At 50.6% G+C, this 15,319-nt stretch overlaps 1 protein-coding gene across 11 annotated transcripts in view; it reads right to left on the bottom strand.

The window, feature by feature from the left end:
• MTSS1 (MTSS I-BAR domain containing 1) overlaps positions 1 to 14,330 on the bottom strand; it is a 137,800-nt gene extending 123,470 nt beyond the window's left edge. For 6 of the 11 annotated variants that reach the window (XM_037166412.2, XM_037166418.2, XM_037166420.2 and 3 more), the window contains exon 1: positions 13,273 to 14,328. In XM_037166412.2, coding sequence (XP_037022307.2) covers positions 13,273 to 13,344 — 72 coding nt within the window. In that variant the 5' untranslated portion in view covers positions 13,345 to 14,328. Of the gene's footprint in view, positions 1 to 13,272 lie in introns of all 11 variants that reach the window. The other 5 variants (XM_037166416.2, XM_037166414.2, XM_037166423.2 and 2 more) reach the window with 3 other exon arrangements.
• Positions 14,331 to 15,319: the final 989 nt, after the last annotated feature.

Below are 15,319 nucleotides of genomic sequence, written 5' to 3'. Positions count from 1 at the left end.
CCAGGATAATGAACCTAAGCAAATTACTGGTGACCCGCACACCCTATAAAAATGTCAGGTGTTGTTACTATTAGTCTGCGTGGTCACACTCAGCCACTTCTCCCTGGAAGTGCCCTCTCTGACTTGCCTCCACCCACCTCCACAACTGCTTCTGCCTTTAGGGATCAGTTCTGCTTGGGGCTGATTTCTCCAGGACCCCGAGCAGATACAGAAGCACCCAGGACCTGGGAGGGGACCCTGAGTGTGCACGGCCTTACTGTCCTGTGCACACCTATGCACTCTGCCACCTTCCACCAGACAGAGCCTCCTCTGCACCCCCCAAATCCCACTCGGCTGCTGGAAATGACACACAAGTGGGCGTCACTAAAAAGGGCAATGACTGTGTATGTCCTTTCTGCAGTCGCTGCTCTGCTTCTGACGTCCTTCCACGGACTGTCCTTCTCCTCCCCTGGATAGTGGACCCCCGAGGGCAACCACGTTCCCGAGTCCAAAAGGACTGGCGGGGTCCAAGGCTTACGCGCCTGGCTCTAGAGTCGGCCTGGCCAACCTCGGCTCCCCCCACACTGACGCTCCTTAGTCAGCTGGCGCTGCCCTGCCCTGTCTCCTCCTGCAGATGATGCAGGTGGGAGTCCCCACCTCAAAGGATGATCATGAGAGGATGTGAAATAATCCAAGTGCTTAAAAGGGTGACTAGCATTCAATAAATGGTGGCGACGGCTATTTTAATGAGTCAACCTACAATGCCAGCCACCCTGACTCGGACATTTAATGAGCAGCTACTACGCACAGGCAACAAGTGGCCATAGAGAGACAAGGGAACGATGACATGTAAGCCGCCAATCCCAAAGCCTTCAGAGGGCACCCACCCAAATATGAAGTACGGGGAGGTGGGGCTGGTGCAAGCTTCCGGGAGTGGGGGTGATGCCTCCCCTCAGTATTACAGGATAAAGGAGACTATTCCTGGCCAATAAGAAGGAAACAAAGAAGGAAAGAAGGAAGCATTCCTGCAAAAGAAACAAAATTAGCAAAGAAAAGCAGGTAAAAAAAAAGTCACACAACATTTAGGCACAGGAGTCAGTCTGCCCACCTGAAACACATCCAGGTGGGTGTGATTTGCGAGTGGGGAGATCCCTCCTCCTCACTTCGGGAGCTGCAGGAGGCTCTTGGTCGCTCAGGGTGGCCCAAAAGCCACCGCTACTTCCACCTACTCCCAGTATAATGCCAGCACAACCTACCAGACACTCACGGGGAACGTCTGCCAGGTGTACAGGTACCTGAGCCCCACCCCAGCTCCACTGGGTCAGCACCTCCGGGGATGGGCCCAGGCATCTGCATCTCACACACTCCCCGGGGCACATTCGGGCTCTGCTCTCCACCATCACAGACGGCAAGCACTGAGGATCCCCACACTCCGCGAACACCACGTCCCTCGGGGGCTTGGAAGCCATGGCCTCGGCAACTTCTCGGTCCTAGTGGTCCTTGAGACGCAATCCCTGGTGATGAGTACCCACACGGGGAGCTGTGAGCTGACACACACACTTTCTGAAAGGTGCCAGGAATGGGTTCCAAAAGCCATGAAAAGCACAGGCTTTTGACCCAGGATAAATCAATCTTTCCGGAGAGACCGGACTACGGAAGTCGGGGGAGGGCTGTGAGTGTGGAAGTAGCACACAGCCGTTGTCCTTCCTGGTGCCATTCCAGCTGCCGGGGGTGGGATTTGGGGACGTGGAGGAGGCCCTGTTTGGTGGCAGAGCGCACCAACCGTGCCCGGCGCTGAGGCCACTGCTCCCAGGGGTAGATTTGACAAGCTGATCACACCGCCACTTCCTTGAACCCTAACAGGATGTAGCTACGAGGACATATTGGCTGCAGCACTGCTTACAATTCATCAAAATCCAGACACAGTCTAAACACAAACCAGCACGGAACTGGCTCCCACCTCAGGGCCTTTGCACATCTGGAACATTCTTCCTCTGATATCTACATACTTCATAAGCTATTGCTCTGTGAGGCCTTCCCTGACCACCCTATTTAAAAACAACAACAGGGTCCCTGCCCTATTTTTCCCTATTGCACATAATCCTTCTAATCAGCAAGAGACGTGACTGACTCGGTGCGTCTGTCCCCACTCCCATAGAATGTGGTCCAGGAGGGCAGGGATTTGCGTCCATTTTATTTGCCGTGGTATCCCCAGCACATAACTGAGAACCTGGCACACAGTGGGTCCTCAACACATGTCCAATAACTGAATTCACTACAGGCATACAGAACAATGCAACACCACGCAGCCACTGAAACTGACATGGCCTATAATTACACATATGGAAAGGCAGTATAGTGAAAAGCTAAGCGAAAAAAGAAATTTCTGGCACAGCGCAGGCTGTGTGAACCCTCATCGAAAATGTGTGCACATAACCCACTTTGTGACCAAGTGGTTAAGGGTGACTTTGATTTTTTCCTGAACTGAGGTTTCTCGGTTTGTCTTCCATTAACTTTCCATTACTTGCATAATCTGAGAAGTAATCCCTCATGAAATGCTCTCAAAACATTTGCTAATTTATTTTTAGGAAAAAGCTTCCTCCTCGGTGACTTAATTAGGGTGTCCCTAATTAAGGCCAGCCCGACATCATCAAAGAGGCCAGGCTCCAAGGGACCCCTGCCGCGGATCTACTTCTGGTTGTAAGAGGGCCTCAGGACCTCTGGAGCGGCCAGCCCCCCAGTGCTCCGATGCCAAAGGCTGGGCCATCAGCTAGCTGCTCCTGGCTCAGGTCCCTACTACTTGCTTCCTATTGGGGTGCCTCATCCAATTATTCAGGCCCAGATCACATCCTGCTGGAGAGCTGGCTTTGAAGGTTCAGTAAACAATCACTTCAAAACAAAGAGCGAGCATTAAACCAAACTCAAAGACTTCCTCCACCGCCTGCTGCAGCGGCTGGAGCCGGGCTCCGGCAAGCCAGGCCTCCCTGTGCCACCGTGGTCTGTCTCCCTGGGAACCAATCTCCAAGCGGGTCAGCTTCCTACTGCAAATGCCCCCCTTCCTGTTTAGCACTCAGTCACGTGGGTGCACAGCCAGTTACTGGGGTGACCCTGATGGAGGGGGTTTCTCCTGCCAAACAAACATGTGTCATGAGGCTGTTACCTTGGACAACCATGCCAGGTGCTTAGGTCCACACCCTGCCCACTCCCCACAGACTCCCCTCTGCCGACAAGTTAGAGGCACTTCTCGGGTGAGTTCATTGCCCGATAATTTCGTGTCATTGCTCAGATCAAACGCCTCTTCAAATACAGGAAGGCCCCTTGAGCTCCTTGAACCGAATCAGAGAAAAGCCTAGATTTTTTTTTAAGTTTTATCTGGTTCATCTGGAGTCCTAATGGTGTAGACAAAACAGTCGTCGAAGAGATCGATGAAATACACCCATTACGGAATCTGAAAATGAAATCCTAAAATACTATGTATGACATGGGAGACAGTCCAGCCTGCTGGATAACGGCACAGACTCTGGAGCGGGACTCCCCGGGTTCAAATCCCAGCTACACCTACCTGCTCCTGGCTTTACAAAGTGGGCAAAATGGCTTAACCTCCTTGCGCCTGAGTTTCCTCCTCTGTGAAATGGTAATGAAGCAGTAACTACCTCACCGGGCTGTTGGATGAAGAGTTTTCATTTGTAAAGCACTAGAATATTGTCTGGTTGTGTCATTTAAATGCTTGTGAAATAAGGAAAATAAAACTCAGTTCTCAGCCTGGTGTTACCGATACCAACAGCCCCCCATGACTCTGTCCTCTCCATACACGTGAGAACCAGAGGCCCTACCCAGGACCCCAGAAGATATTACTCTGACACTGGTCGTGGCGCCGACCGCACTGACCACTAATTCTTCGTCTGCCCCTCTTCTGGGCTACGCAACATGAGGGCCGGGACTGTGCGTGTCTTGTCCACAGTTGTATGTATCTCCACCACGTCATCGATTTGCTGAATACACGTCATTGTTTCCCTCAAATTAACTGAAGGCTCAAAAACCATTTCACTCTAGTCTCTACTGGAGATACAGGCTTCTTGTGTTTTCTCCGACACCTGAGTGCCGCTATCAGCAGGGTACCCCGCTGGGAATTACCAGGGTAGCTGAGACAGACCCACATGGCATTTTACTCAGCAACTACTTCATGCTAAGCTCTTTACACAGACTTTCTCATTTTTTCCTCAACAACTTTAAGAAGGGAGGTATTATCCCCCTCGTTTCACAGATAAGAAAAATCAAGGCTCAGGGAGGTTGAGCAACTTGCCCAGAGTCAGAGAAGTGGCAGAGCCAGAGGCCAAAGGTGAAGGGCAACCACTAAAGGCGGACTCCGCACAGAATGTGAAAAGTCCCTAAGGGTCGCTTATCAGGCTTGGTGAAAAGAAGAGGGACCAGAAATTATACAATTTCTGGCAGAGAGGGTCCTCCAAATAGGGCAGATAACGAGAATGCAGAGCGCAGGCTGTGACCTAAGACCCCAGGGACCCCAGGCCGGGGAGCACCGGGCCCAGAGCAGGCCACTCAGTCAGGGTCAAGCCAGCAGGGTCCCTGAGGGCCAGGCTAAGGCAGCTGGGCCACGTTCGGCAGAGAGGCAGTTAGGAAGAACCCAAATATGGCCCAGCCTGGAGAAGAAAGAGAAGTTTCAGTAGGAAGGTGCTAAGACAGAGCAGGCTACAGGCAGCGAGGTCATTTTTCCTGAGGGTCACTCCAGAAAAAGAAGAGGAATTTAAAGAAATGTAGACAGAAAATGCTGCCCCTTCCAAGCAACTCCTCTCTCCTTACCCTGGTGTAAACATCCCATAAAAAAAAAAAAAAACTTTTTTAAGCATTAAGTTAAACACCCTGGGGACTTCGGCCAGGGACCTAGCCCTCCCTCCCTTTCTACACTGACCGTGGGTTTGCAAACACAGAAACGCAAATCAGAGGCCTAGCAGAGCCAGATGAGGTTATAATGAACTCGGGAGCAATTTACTTAGCAAGAAAAAAACTCAACTTCTGCATTTCCTGCAACCTCACAGCAAGCAAGCTCTCACTACAGCTGGGTGAGGGGTGGGTGGGGGGTGAGGGATGGGTGGGGTGGCCTTTGCTCTCACAAGTGGTGGAGATGATGACTACACTGATTTGAGGAAGTCAGAATTCTTCACTCCTCACCCACAAGACAACAATAACACAGCTAACATTTGAGCCCCGCCATAGCATTAGCCCATTACCCCTTCCAGCAACAACCCCCTAAGGTAGGCCCGTCTTACGAGAACAGGAAAACGTGGCTCAGAGAGACCCAGTAACTTGTCTGCAGGGTTTAAAACCACATCTCCTTGACTCCAAGGTCAGCCGTAGTGCTATAATTTCCACACGAGGGGTTTCGGGGCAATGACGTGGCCAGAAGGGAGTAGAAAAGCCAGCACCAATTTTTATTTAGATGGCATGTTACAGATCCGCACCATCCAGTGTAGTGCCCACTAGCCACATAGGGCTACTTAAACAAAATGTAAAACTCAGTTTGTTGGTCACACTAGCCACACTTCAAGTGCTCAACAGTCACAGGCGACTACTGGCTGCCATATTCAACAATTTCCATAGCTGCAAAAAAATCGTGCTGGACAGGACCAGGACATATCAAGTAAAAACAGCCACGTAGGCTACAGGGGCTTTTCCTGCTATTTTTATATTTCGGTTCATTTCCTCTAGTGTCATCTCACCACGAATTTATCTTTATTTTCATTTGTGATTAACTACACACACCCTGAACCGCCAGAAAGACGAACAAGCAGGTCCTGGAGCAAACGAGGCCCGAAACACCGACAGAGGCAAAAAAAGGACAAAACCGAAGCCGCCCTACTTCCTCCGGCGCACGGGGAGAAGGCGGGGCTCGGTGGGGAAGAGGACGACGCCAGGAAACGTGGAAGGCAGCAGGAAAAGAGGGAGACCAAGTACGACACGGATCGACTCCATAAAAGGAACCACAGGCCCGCGTCCGCCAACATCACTCATTCGTGGGGTCGCCGGGAGTCAGAGCTGAGTCAAGGGCACCTAACACACATACCTAACACAAAACGTACCATCTCCGCCACTGAGTGTACAGTTCAGGGCTGTTAAGCATGTTCACATTGTTGTACAACCATCTAAAGATGCTTTTACTCGAGCCTGACAGCAGAATCACCTGGGGGTGCTTTTACAAATCCTAACGCCCAGGAAGGCACCCCAGGGGCACCGAATCAGAGCCTCTGGGGAACAGGGTCCAGGCATCAGTGCCTAATGGCTTCCAGGAACCCAATGCACCTGTCCCTGTAACCACGCCCATCATACCAAAAGGGGTGCACCTGCCCAGAACCAGTTCCTCCAGCCAGACCCACCTCTCCAGCCCCCTGGAGACACCTCCCTGTGGGGGATGGCGCGAAACAGGGTGCTGGGTAAAACCTGCCCTCCGCCTCCAGGAGGCCGCTGCGGCTGCACAGTTAATACTTCACTGCTGGCCAGGTTCTTTGACGGAAAGAAAGCAAATAAAAAGACACACAGCTCAAAAGGCACTCAACTGATTTTTTTTCACCCACTTAAACTAGACAGGAAAAGAAAAACCACTTAGAAACTATGACCAAGGCAGTATGTGCCAAGAGTCCGCAGAGGAAGGATTTTTTTTTTTTTTTTTTTTTGGCGATCTCATCAAGTTCTTCAAACACAGACACATAATGGCTCTACCAACTCAACCCAAACTGGAGGGCTACCGGGGACACATAATTAAACACAGAAAGCTCTTTTACAAGAGAGCTCCAGGGCTGGACACTAAATGAGTTCAAGGTAAGGAGTTCTCTTTGAGGAGCCATTTGAACTTTGGGTGAACTTATTCAATTCATATAATTAGGAGGGGCTGTCAGGCTTGCACAGTCACCCTGGCTCGGGGACTGATGTAGAAATGTGGCCCTCTGGCCTGTCACAGAGGCGTTCTGGGGACAAGGACGGGGACCCAGGGTGACTGCCGGAGCCAGGCCCAAAGAATTCTTTCCCCTCTGCAGACCCAGAGAAAGAGAAGGAAAGGAGAACGCCAGGTTATCTGCTAGAAAAGACTGGTAAGTAGAAGAAGGAAGGAAGCCACAACATGTCGATCTGCCATAAATTGAATGATTTCCACAAAAGTGAAAGCCATCTGGGAGCCGCCTGCCCCACTAGCAACCAGACGGCATCTCAGCTCAAGCTCACACTTCCAGGCTGGGTCTGGGCCAGAAGTACAGAGATAAGACCCTGCCTCTCCCTTGAGCCTCATGTAGGACTCAGGCAAGTGAAATGCTGTCTTCTAGAAATAAAGTCACACCCCTCTCTCTACCCTAGGTATGTTCTAAGGAGTTCCAGCTTTAGAATCAAATAAGCCGAGGTCCAAACACCAGTCTGCCTCACCATGACCTTCGACAAGTGACTGACGCCCTCTCCAAGCCTGTTTTCTTATCTGTAAAGTGGGATTGACAAGAGGATAACGTGAATCCAAAAATGCCAGGCACTTAGCACAAGGCCTAGCACAGTCCTTTCTGCCCCTGTTCACTACCTGCAGTGAACACTGAGCACCCACTCACCATGCACAGGTGCACACCAGAGCACCTTAGATTGGGAAGCAGCAGAGACGATGACACAGCCTCAGGCCAAGGCCCCTGTGAGGCTGAGGGGTGGGAACCATTTATAATGGCTGGGCTGCTCTGGAATCTACACTGGGTAGGTTTGAGTTCTGCTCTTCGGCGTTTGTGCGTGTGGGGGGCACATACTCAGATGAAACCTTCCGCAGCCTCTAGCAAATTCGAGGGAGCACATTGGCAATCAAATACAATGGGCTTCCTCGGTGCTCAGCCAATTAATTTACTCCATTTGTCTTTCTGGTTTGCTACTTAATAAGGCCCCATCAGCAGTGCAATCTGTGAATCTGAGTTAAACTGATTAAGGCATCAGGGAAGGGGCCCCAAACACTTCTTGTCTGATGTCGCACGCAGGCAGCTGAATCTGTCCTCTGGCTCTTGGGGAGAGGGATTTCTTTGTTTTTGCAGAGGTGATGATTTTAGGGGACAGTATCCCAAAGGCTGTTCTGAGAAATTATGGTGAACTTGAAATGATCTCATTTTTCCACACCCAGTTTTGAACATCTGAAGGTCTCGCTACAGAAGGAATCTTGCCAGCTCTCACCCATCTCTGTGAAAACGGGAAAAGCCTGGATGAAAATTATAGATGATAGATCCACAGTTCCAGCCTTTTCGCCCTCCAAGCATTTTAACAACCCCAAAGGAGCTAGCCAAATTGACAGATATCACTTAGCTTTTTCCTTTTCTCTACGCCCAAGGTGCAAAACAAGAGTTCAGAGGGCAAGAGGGCAGCAGCTGAGAAGACATAATATGCATGAGACATACAAGCACTAAAAACTGTTCAATGTTCACGGCAAATTAAAATTTAACTGGGAATTCTGTATCTTTACTTGCTGAAATCATAGTATGGAACGTGGTACTTGCAACTCTGCTGGTGCTTAATAAATACTGTATTATTTGGGGTACCTGCTCCTCGCATAAGAACAGAATGACAGCTCAGTGCAGGCAAAATTCAACTTCAGCTTACCGTCCATACACACCCTGACCTAGGACTGACCTTCCCGCTGCATTTGGGGCACTACTGTCTGTGGAATTTCAGAACACCAAGGAACTGGTTATAAACTACTTGGTTAAACATGATGTATGAGGGGATGTTCCCACAGAAACACTCAAAACCAAGATAAAGAAAAAAAGATTTCCTTCCAAATCTGGACCACGAGAGCTACACCTAAACAACCAAAAAGACTGATCTACACAGAAGAGGCCCTAAATCTCTGAACAGGCACCCGTTCTGGGCAGTTCCCTGCTGCGGGTTTTATGACATCTTTACTTCCAACTGAGGAAGCTGTAAAGCCCTGGACAAACACAGCCATTTGCTAAAAGAAAAGCCAACATGTGTACTTTACAAAGGCTTTGCTTGTCCTGCCTTTGTGAGCCGCCATTTATGGAGCAGCCCACCTCCCTCGGAGCACCTGGCTGCTGGCAGAGGCCTTGCCTGGGTTTTCGAAGAAAACCTTCTTCGCAATCTTCCCAAAGAAAACATTTTTGGTGAGGAGTCCTAGGAAGTCAGGACCCCCTCCAAGGGCAGGCCCTGGGGATCACCCGCTCCCGCAGGCCCAGCAACAGGCTTCCACAGAGCAGGCCCTCGATAAACACTGAGAAAGTAAGCATCTCTTCTGATAGGGACCCAAAGCAGAAGGGAGAGAAAAACAACTCTGAAATCGTTACCCAGCGCTGGACCCACTCCCCACATTCTTGATCCGAGGATAAGTGAGGGAAAATATCATGGCGTGCCTTTGAACCACAAAGAGTCTTCCATGGAATTCAAGAAGTAGCAGTTCTAATTTTAGGTAGAACTAAAGGAGAAAGGATACTGGTAACGAACAGAGGTGGGGGCAGCGTAGTCAAGCCAAACAAGGCCCCTATTCTGCCCAGCACAGGTGCTGGTAACAGGACACCGAGAGTGAGACCTCGGGTGGGGAATTCAAGGTGTGGTTGGGTATTTTTTTCACTCTCAGTCACATTATATAACCCAAACACACTCTCCGACCTGGTACAAAGTTCTCCCACATCAGGCCCAATTCCGCTCCCGGCATGCTGATTCTTGAGCAACAAGGCTAAGAAAAATATTTGATTTTAGCATCCAACTCTTTTTTTTTAACTAAGTTAATTATTAAAAGAAGAAAGACAGCCACAGGGTGAGCTGCCCCCAAGTTTGACCCTAGTCTCCAGGTCCTAAGAGCTCCCCCAGACATCCTTAAATCCTATGCTGGTTCAATTATTTAAATTTTTTTCAAAAATAATCAATTAAAAACCACGAAGATCAAATCAGTATGGTATGCACCTGAAAGTAATAAAGTTCTATGTCAATTATATCTCATTCAAAAAAGAAAAGCATCATCAGCTGTTTGCAACAGTTAGCCTGTCTTTTCCCAGGACTGGGATAGAAACTTCCAAAAGCTCCCAAGGCCCCCTTCCTGCGGCCAACATTCCCTGAACATCAGAAGTCAGTCACCTGACCTTCCACACACAGTCACTTCCAGCCCGCTGCCGCCCGAGACAGACAGGCGGTGGGCCCTTGCCTCCAGCCACATGAGTCTCCAGCCTCCCCTTTTTCCTTTGGGATCAGCTCACAGCAGACGACTTGATTTATGTGGATGGGCGGAAAGGCAGCCAGTAAGCGATTTTGCACACCACCATTCATTACTGACCACCACCACAGTGGGGTGGAAGGAAGGGGAAAAACACACGGTTTCCTCTGGTCAAGGAATCAATAAGTTATTTAACAGCTGCATCCCACTGGGAGAGAAGTGAGGGCTTCTTCTGCATCGCTCCCCCTGCAAAGGGTAAAACGCACATCCTGACAGTGGAGGACTTAACCAGATGAAGGGTCATCAGAAGAAAGCAGAAAGAAGCCTCTCCAGCTCGCCGATGTCTCCAGGTTCCTTGGTTTGGGAAGATGGATGGTGGTAGGCCTCGCCTGACTCCATTTCTCATGTGTGTGTGTTTTCCTTCAAACAGGAGAGTGACCCACTTCCTGTGCTGCTGTTCATTTTGGAGAATCAATCGGTCCGAAAAAAGAAGCCCCATTCCTTACCTTTACTCACCCCAGGCCAACATCACTTCCTAGCAAATAACCTAGAAATTTCCTCAAGGTGGCATTCCAAATGGGTTTCCGACATTTACACTTGTCCTTCAAAGCAAACAGAAAGGGAACCAGAGGCTTCATAAACCCATCAGGGACTTCAAAGAAGAGAAAAAGCAGATAAGCAGGTCATTAGAAAGTCAGCTGACTTCAGATATTAAAAACTGACCTTTATCGCTGGCAACTTCATGCATATGCATGCTATACATTGCTTATCCTCTGTGCCCAAATTTTAAAGCTCCCTTTTCAAATGTCACTATCACCTAATACATAAAGAAATCTTTTACTAAGAAAACTCTGAAAATATTTGGCAACTGTCTTATGAATAAAGAATCTTGGAAATCAGACACCCCCTCTTTTCCCTTATTTCTCTTCTCCCCAAACGTCTGAAATTCTGCAGACCCCCAGGCAGATTTTAGCCTTCCACTCCACCTTGCTTTTAAAATCTTTGACTGCCAAAACAAAACAAACAAAAACCTTTAAAACAAATGTCTTCCCACAGCACGTTGGACAAATGCTACTACATTGAAAGGGGAAGAACTCAGGAACCACAATCTATAGATCCAGCACTGAAGGGGCATTAAATGTTTATTTTTAACTGGAATCCTGCGGGGGGGGGGGGCGGCGGGAAAGCATGCCAACTTAGTACCCACGATCCCAAAGGTAACCTACTAGAGGGGGCCACAGTGCCGCAGGGTGGCCATGGGATGGCAGGTGGAAAGCAGAAGGGCCCACCCTCTAGTAGGTTACCTTTGGAAGGGCTTTGGGCTCAAACCAGTAAATGGGAAAAACCAAGCCTAGATTCTGGTTTGAGGAACAAAGAGAAAGAAAAAACTCCAGATGTGAAAACACTCTGAGACTGCAGTGGGCAGATCTATTAGGTCACTGGGTTCAACTTTACTGACTCATCTCAAATTCTTCCCCTAGTAATAAAAATAGACACTGTGCCTCAAACCAAATATTGTTTGATTATAAGGCATGGAGAATTTAAGTTAACCAGAAATACTCTTAAGAGTCCAAGGAGGCACCAATCTTTGTCTCAAAAGCGCACTTCAGTGGTGGATTAAAGGCAGAGGAAGGCAGGGGGCTGCCTTTGAACAGGGAATAATCTCTCTAATTCCAAGTGGCTGGATTAGAGGCATTCCTGGGCAAACAGGGTATCTTTGAAGATAATGCTACCTGAATGTCAATTTCTAACAAAAGGCACAGGCTCTGTAGAAGGATTTCGAAATAGACAAGACCAGGACAGAGGCACCTTGGAAAAGTTCACCCTGGGCAAGGTGGCAGTTGGTTCTAAAAGGGGGGAAGCAGCCCGTGACAGCTGAACATTCCTTCCCAAAGTCCATCTCCAAGGCCAAACCCTCTCCAAAGCTTACACTTCATCAGACAAAAGCTCCTCCCCGCACCCAAGCAGCGGCTGAAGAGGGGCTGTCCACACCCACTCGCTGCACAGCTTCCAAACCTGCCCACTCCTTTTGGAAGCTGAGCTTTTAATTAAACACCACCTCCCCGGATCTGTTGAGGCAAACTGAGGCTGGGCTAGAGCCAAAGAGAAGCTCCCTAAATATACATGAAAAAAAAAAAATCCTCCCACCGCCTCCAATTCCCACCTCCAGCCAGCTCGCAAGGCTGAATATATTTCCTCTGGATGAGTAACACGGGGCCCTGTCTATCTGTATGCACCAGAAAATTCACATCCAAGGATCAGGTTATCCTCAGTCCCACCCTTCGCAGGAAAAAGCCAGGGTGTTGTTCTCCGCCCCCAACACACGCGTGTGCGCGCGCACGCACGCACACACAAGCGCGCACACACACAATTTTCACAATCCTTCCAAGAAAAAACCTGAAATCTGTGTGTGGTGGGTACGTGGGGGAAAAGATATAGTTGTTTGTGGGGCCCCGATCTTGCCTTCAGGATCGGGGAGCCTCAGCTAGGGAAAGGAGGGGCGCCTACAAGGCTGCTCTGGGAACTTCTGCTCCGCGCCTCCGGGAAGGGCCGAGGGAAGGCATGCACACTCTCACCAGCTTTGGAACAGCCTAATTAATACCTAATTTGCTCAGATCCCCCCCAGGTGGATCTGAAAGCCAAGGAGGAGAAGGGAAGCTTCCCTCCCAGTCTCTCCGGCCAAGGGCTTCTTTCCGTGGCTGGGCACAGCCCCCACCACCGCGCGAGGGGCCCCCTCCCCGTACCCCGGGGAATCAGGTGTCAGCCCAGGCATCCAGCCTCCGCAGGTCGCAAAACACTCGGTCCAGCAATAGACAATGGAAAACTTGGAGCCGGGGCCCTGAACCCTCCAGGAAAACGAGGTGGGGTCGCTCCCTGGGCAATGAACGGGGAGAGGGCAGAGGGCATCAGACATCTCCATGGACGCCGCCCGCCCCGTGACCCAGCACAGCCCGAAACGGCGCCCCGGGTGAGCAGGTGACACCCGGGCCGCAGCGCTCCCGCAGGTGGCTACCGGCCACCGCGCAGACAAGGACTGGGCGGCTGGCCTGGGGCGGAGGGGAAGCAACGCGGCCAGGTCAGTGCGCGGCGGCCGGCGGCCGGCGACCTACCTTCATGTCGCTAATGATGGTCTGAAAGAGGCCTCCGAGCGCGCTGCATTCCTTCTCAATCACAGCCTCCATTTTCCCGGCGCCGGCAGGGACAGGGCACACACTCTGGGCCGCCTGGACTGTGCGCGGGACCGGGGCTCGCTCACCCCGGGAGGAATTTCACCCTCCGAACGACCCACCTCAGACTCGCAGCCTCTCCTGCAAAGAGGACTAAGTGCCCGAGCTCGACTGCTCTCTACTCAAAATAATAACAGTAATTTTAAAAGCCAAAACGCTCCGTAGGGTGATTCGCCTACATGCAGCGCTCAGCTCCTGGCCTTAAAAATGCCCGGAGAAGGCTGACAATCAGACCACCACTGGTGCCCACGACGGAAACGGCAAAGCCCATCTTGAAACACAGAAAACCGCCCGCTGACCGGGGGCCAGCGCCATTTAAAAATGCAAGGTTTTCTAAATTAAAAAAAAAAATGTTTTGGAAATTAAAAAAATCGCCCAACAGCGGAGCAGGTTCGCTCGCAGCGCCGGGATGGATCTGTTGCTCGCAGCCGCGGCCGCCGCCTCCTTTTCACTCCTGCGCTCCCGGCCCAGGCGCTCGGTCTGGCTCGGCTCCCGGCGACGTTCCGAGAGGCGCACGCGCGCTCGTGGTCGTGCGTCCGCCGCGGGCGCGCGGGGGGGGGGGAGCGCGCGGGCGGGGCTGGGAGCGCGTGCCCTGGAGGCGTGTAGGGCGCGGGCTCCAGGGAGGAGCAGGCGGGCGGGCGGTGCAGCGAGGATCCCAACACGGCTAGAGCTTCCTTTTCCGAGCACGCACCGGGCACCTTCCCCTTCCCTGGTCGCAGGTCGCAGCTCAGAGAGGGCGTGTCAGCATGGGGCTAGGCGAACGTCCACCCCACAATGGCTGCGAGAGCCCGGAATGGAGGTGCACCCGACTCTCCCCAGGGATCACGTTGGCCAGCTTAGCGCAGTGCCCAGCATATAATGAGCGCTCAGTAGGGAGAGAAAACTGCTGCTGCTGAAGCTGCTGCTGCTGAAGCTGCTGCTGCAACCTTCTCATAACAAGCCTGATCTGTGGTATCAGGACTGCAATGTCAAGTCACGACTGCAAACAGCCAAATATGTCATTTAAGGAGAGTTAGGGGCGTGTCCTGCAGCGGGATGCGGAGTTCAATGAAGTTGCAGGTGGCTGGAAAAGTGGATTGATTTGCCATTGCAAAATAAATGGCCTAAGAGCATTATTGCTGACTGCCCTTGGCTTGGACAGTTGTTTTTCCAGGCCCACTGAGGTCATTGGTGCTGGTACAACTGCAGAGAGCCCTGGAAAGAGAGCAAATGTGACCAAGTTGTATTGGGAGCTGGTGGCTCATTTTTGCAGCTCCACCGCAAGAGCCCTCATTTAGATCAACATCTAGAAGACAAGGAGAATGGGAGCCCAATGAGCAGCTTTTAAAAGGCCTTATAACATAAGCACCTAACTCGGAGCTGCTCTCTTGACTCTTGAGCTGACCATTTGAAGCACAATATACAACAAAAGGAAAATACAAAAGAAACCATAAGTAAAATGTTAGAGACTTGTGTCAGACTCAGTGACAAGAAAAGTTCTGTCTTTGAAAGACTGCATGAATCAAAGGGACCCATACAGCTGTATATCCCAGCTCAGAATATCATTCTCCCCTGGGCCACTCGGCCCAGCTCTTAACCACAAACCCCTTCTCCACCTCTCTCCCCAAAATCATAAGGAGGAGTGTCACTTCTAGAATTCACTGATGCTAGAGCCTATCCCCAAGGTCATTTGGATGCATAGGTCTCATCTTCACCTTGCCAATAACAGTGCCTGATGCGTAGTTCATTCTCAATCGTTATTATGACTATAATACTATAGACACTGTAGTGATCAAGACCACAGCTTTCGTGGTCAAAATAATCTAACAGTCTGGCCTTGGGTCACACTAACTGGGCCTCAGTTTCCTCCTTTGTACACGGTGATAAAGATAGCATCTACTTCAGAGGGCTGTCCTGAATTTCACCTAGATTAATATATGGAAAGCATTTA

Source organism: Artibeus jamaicensis, unplaced genomic scaffold (genome assembly GCF_021234435.1).
Source record: "Artibeus jamaicensis isolate MK-2021 breed Jamaican fruit bat unplaced genomic scaffold, CSHL_Jam_final scaffold_916, whole genome shotgun sequence".
NCBI classification, from domain to species: domain Eukaryota; kingdom Metazoa; phylum Chordata; class Mammalia; order Chiroptera; family Phyllostomidae; genus Artibeus; species Artibeus jamaicensis.
This window is presented reverse-complemented; position numbering and strand designations above follow the sequence as displayed.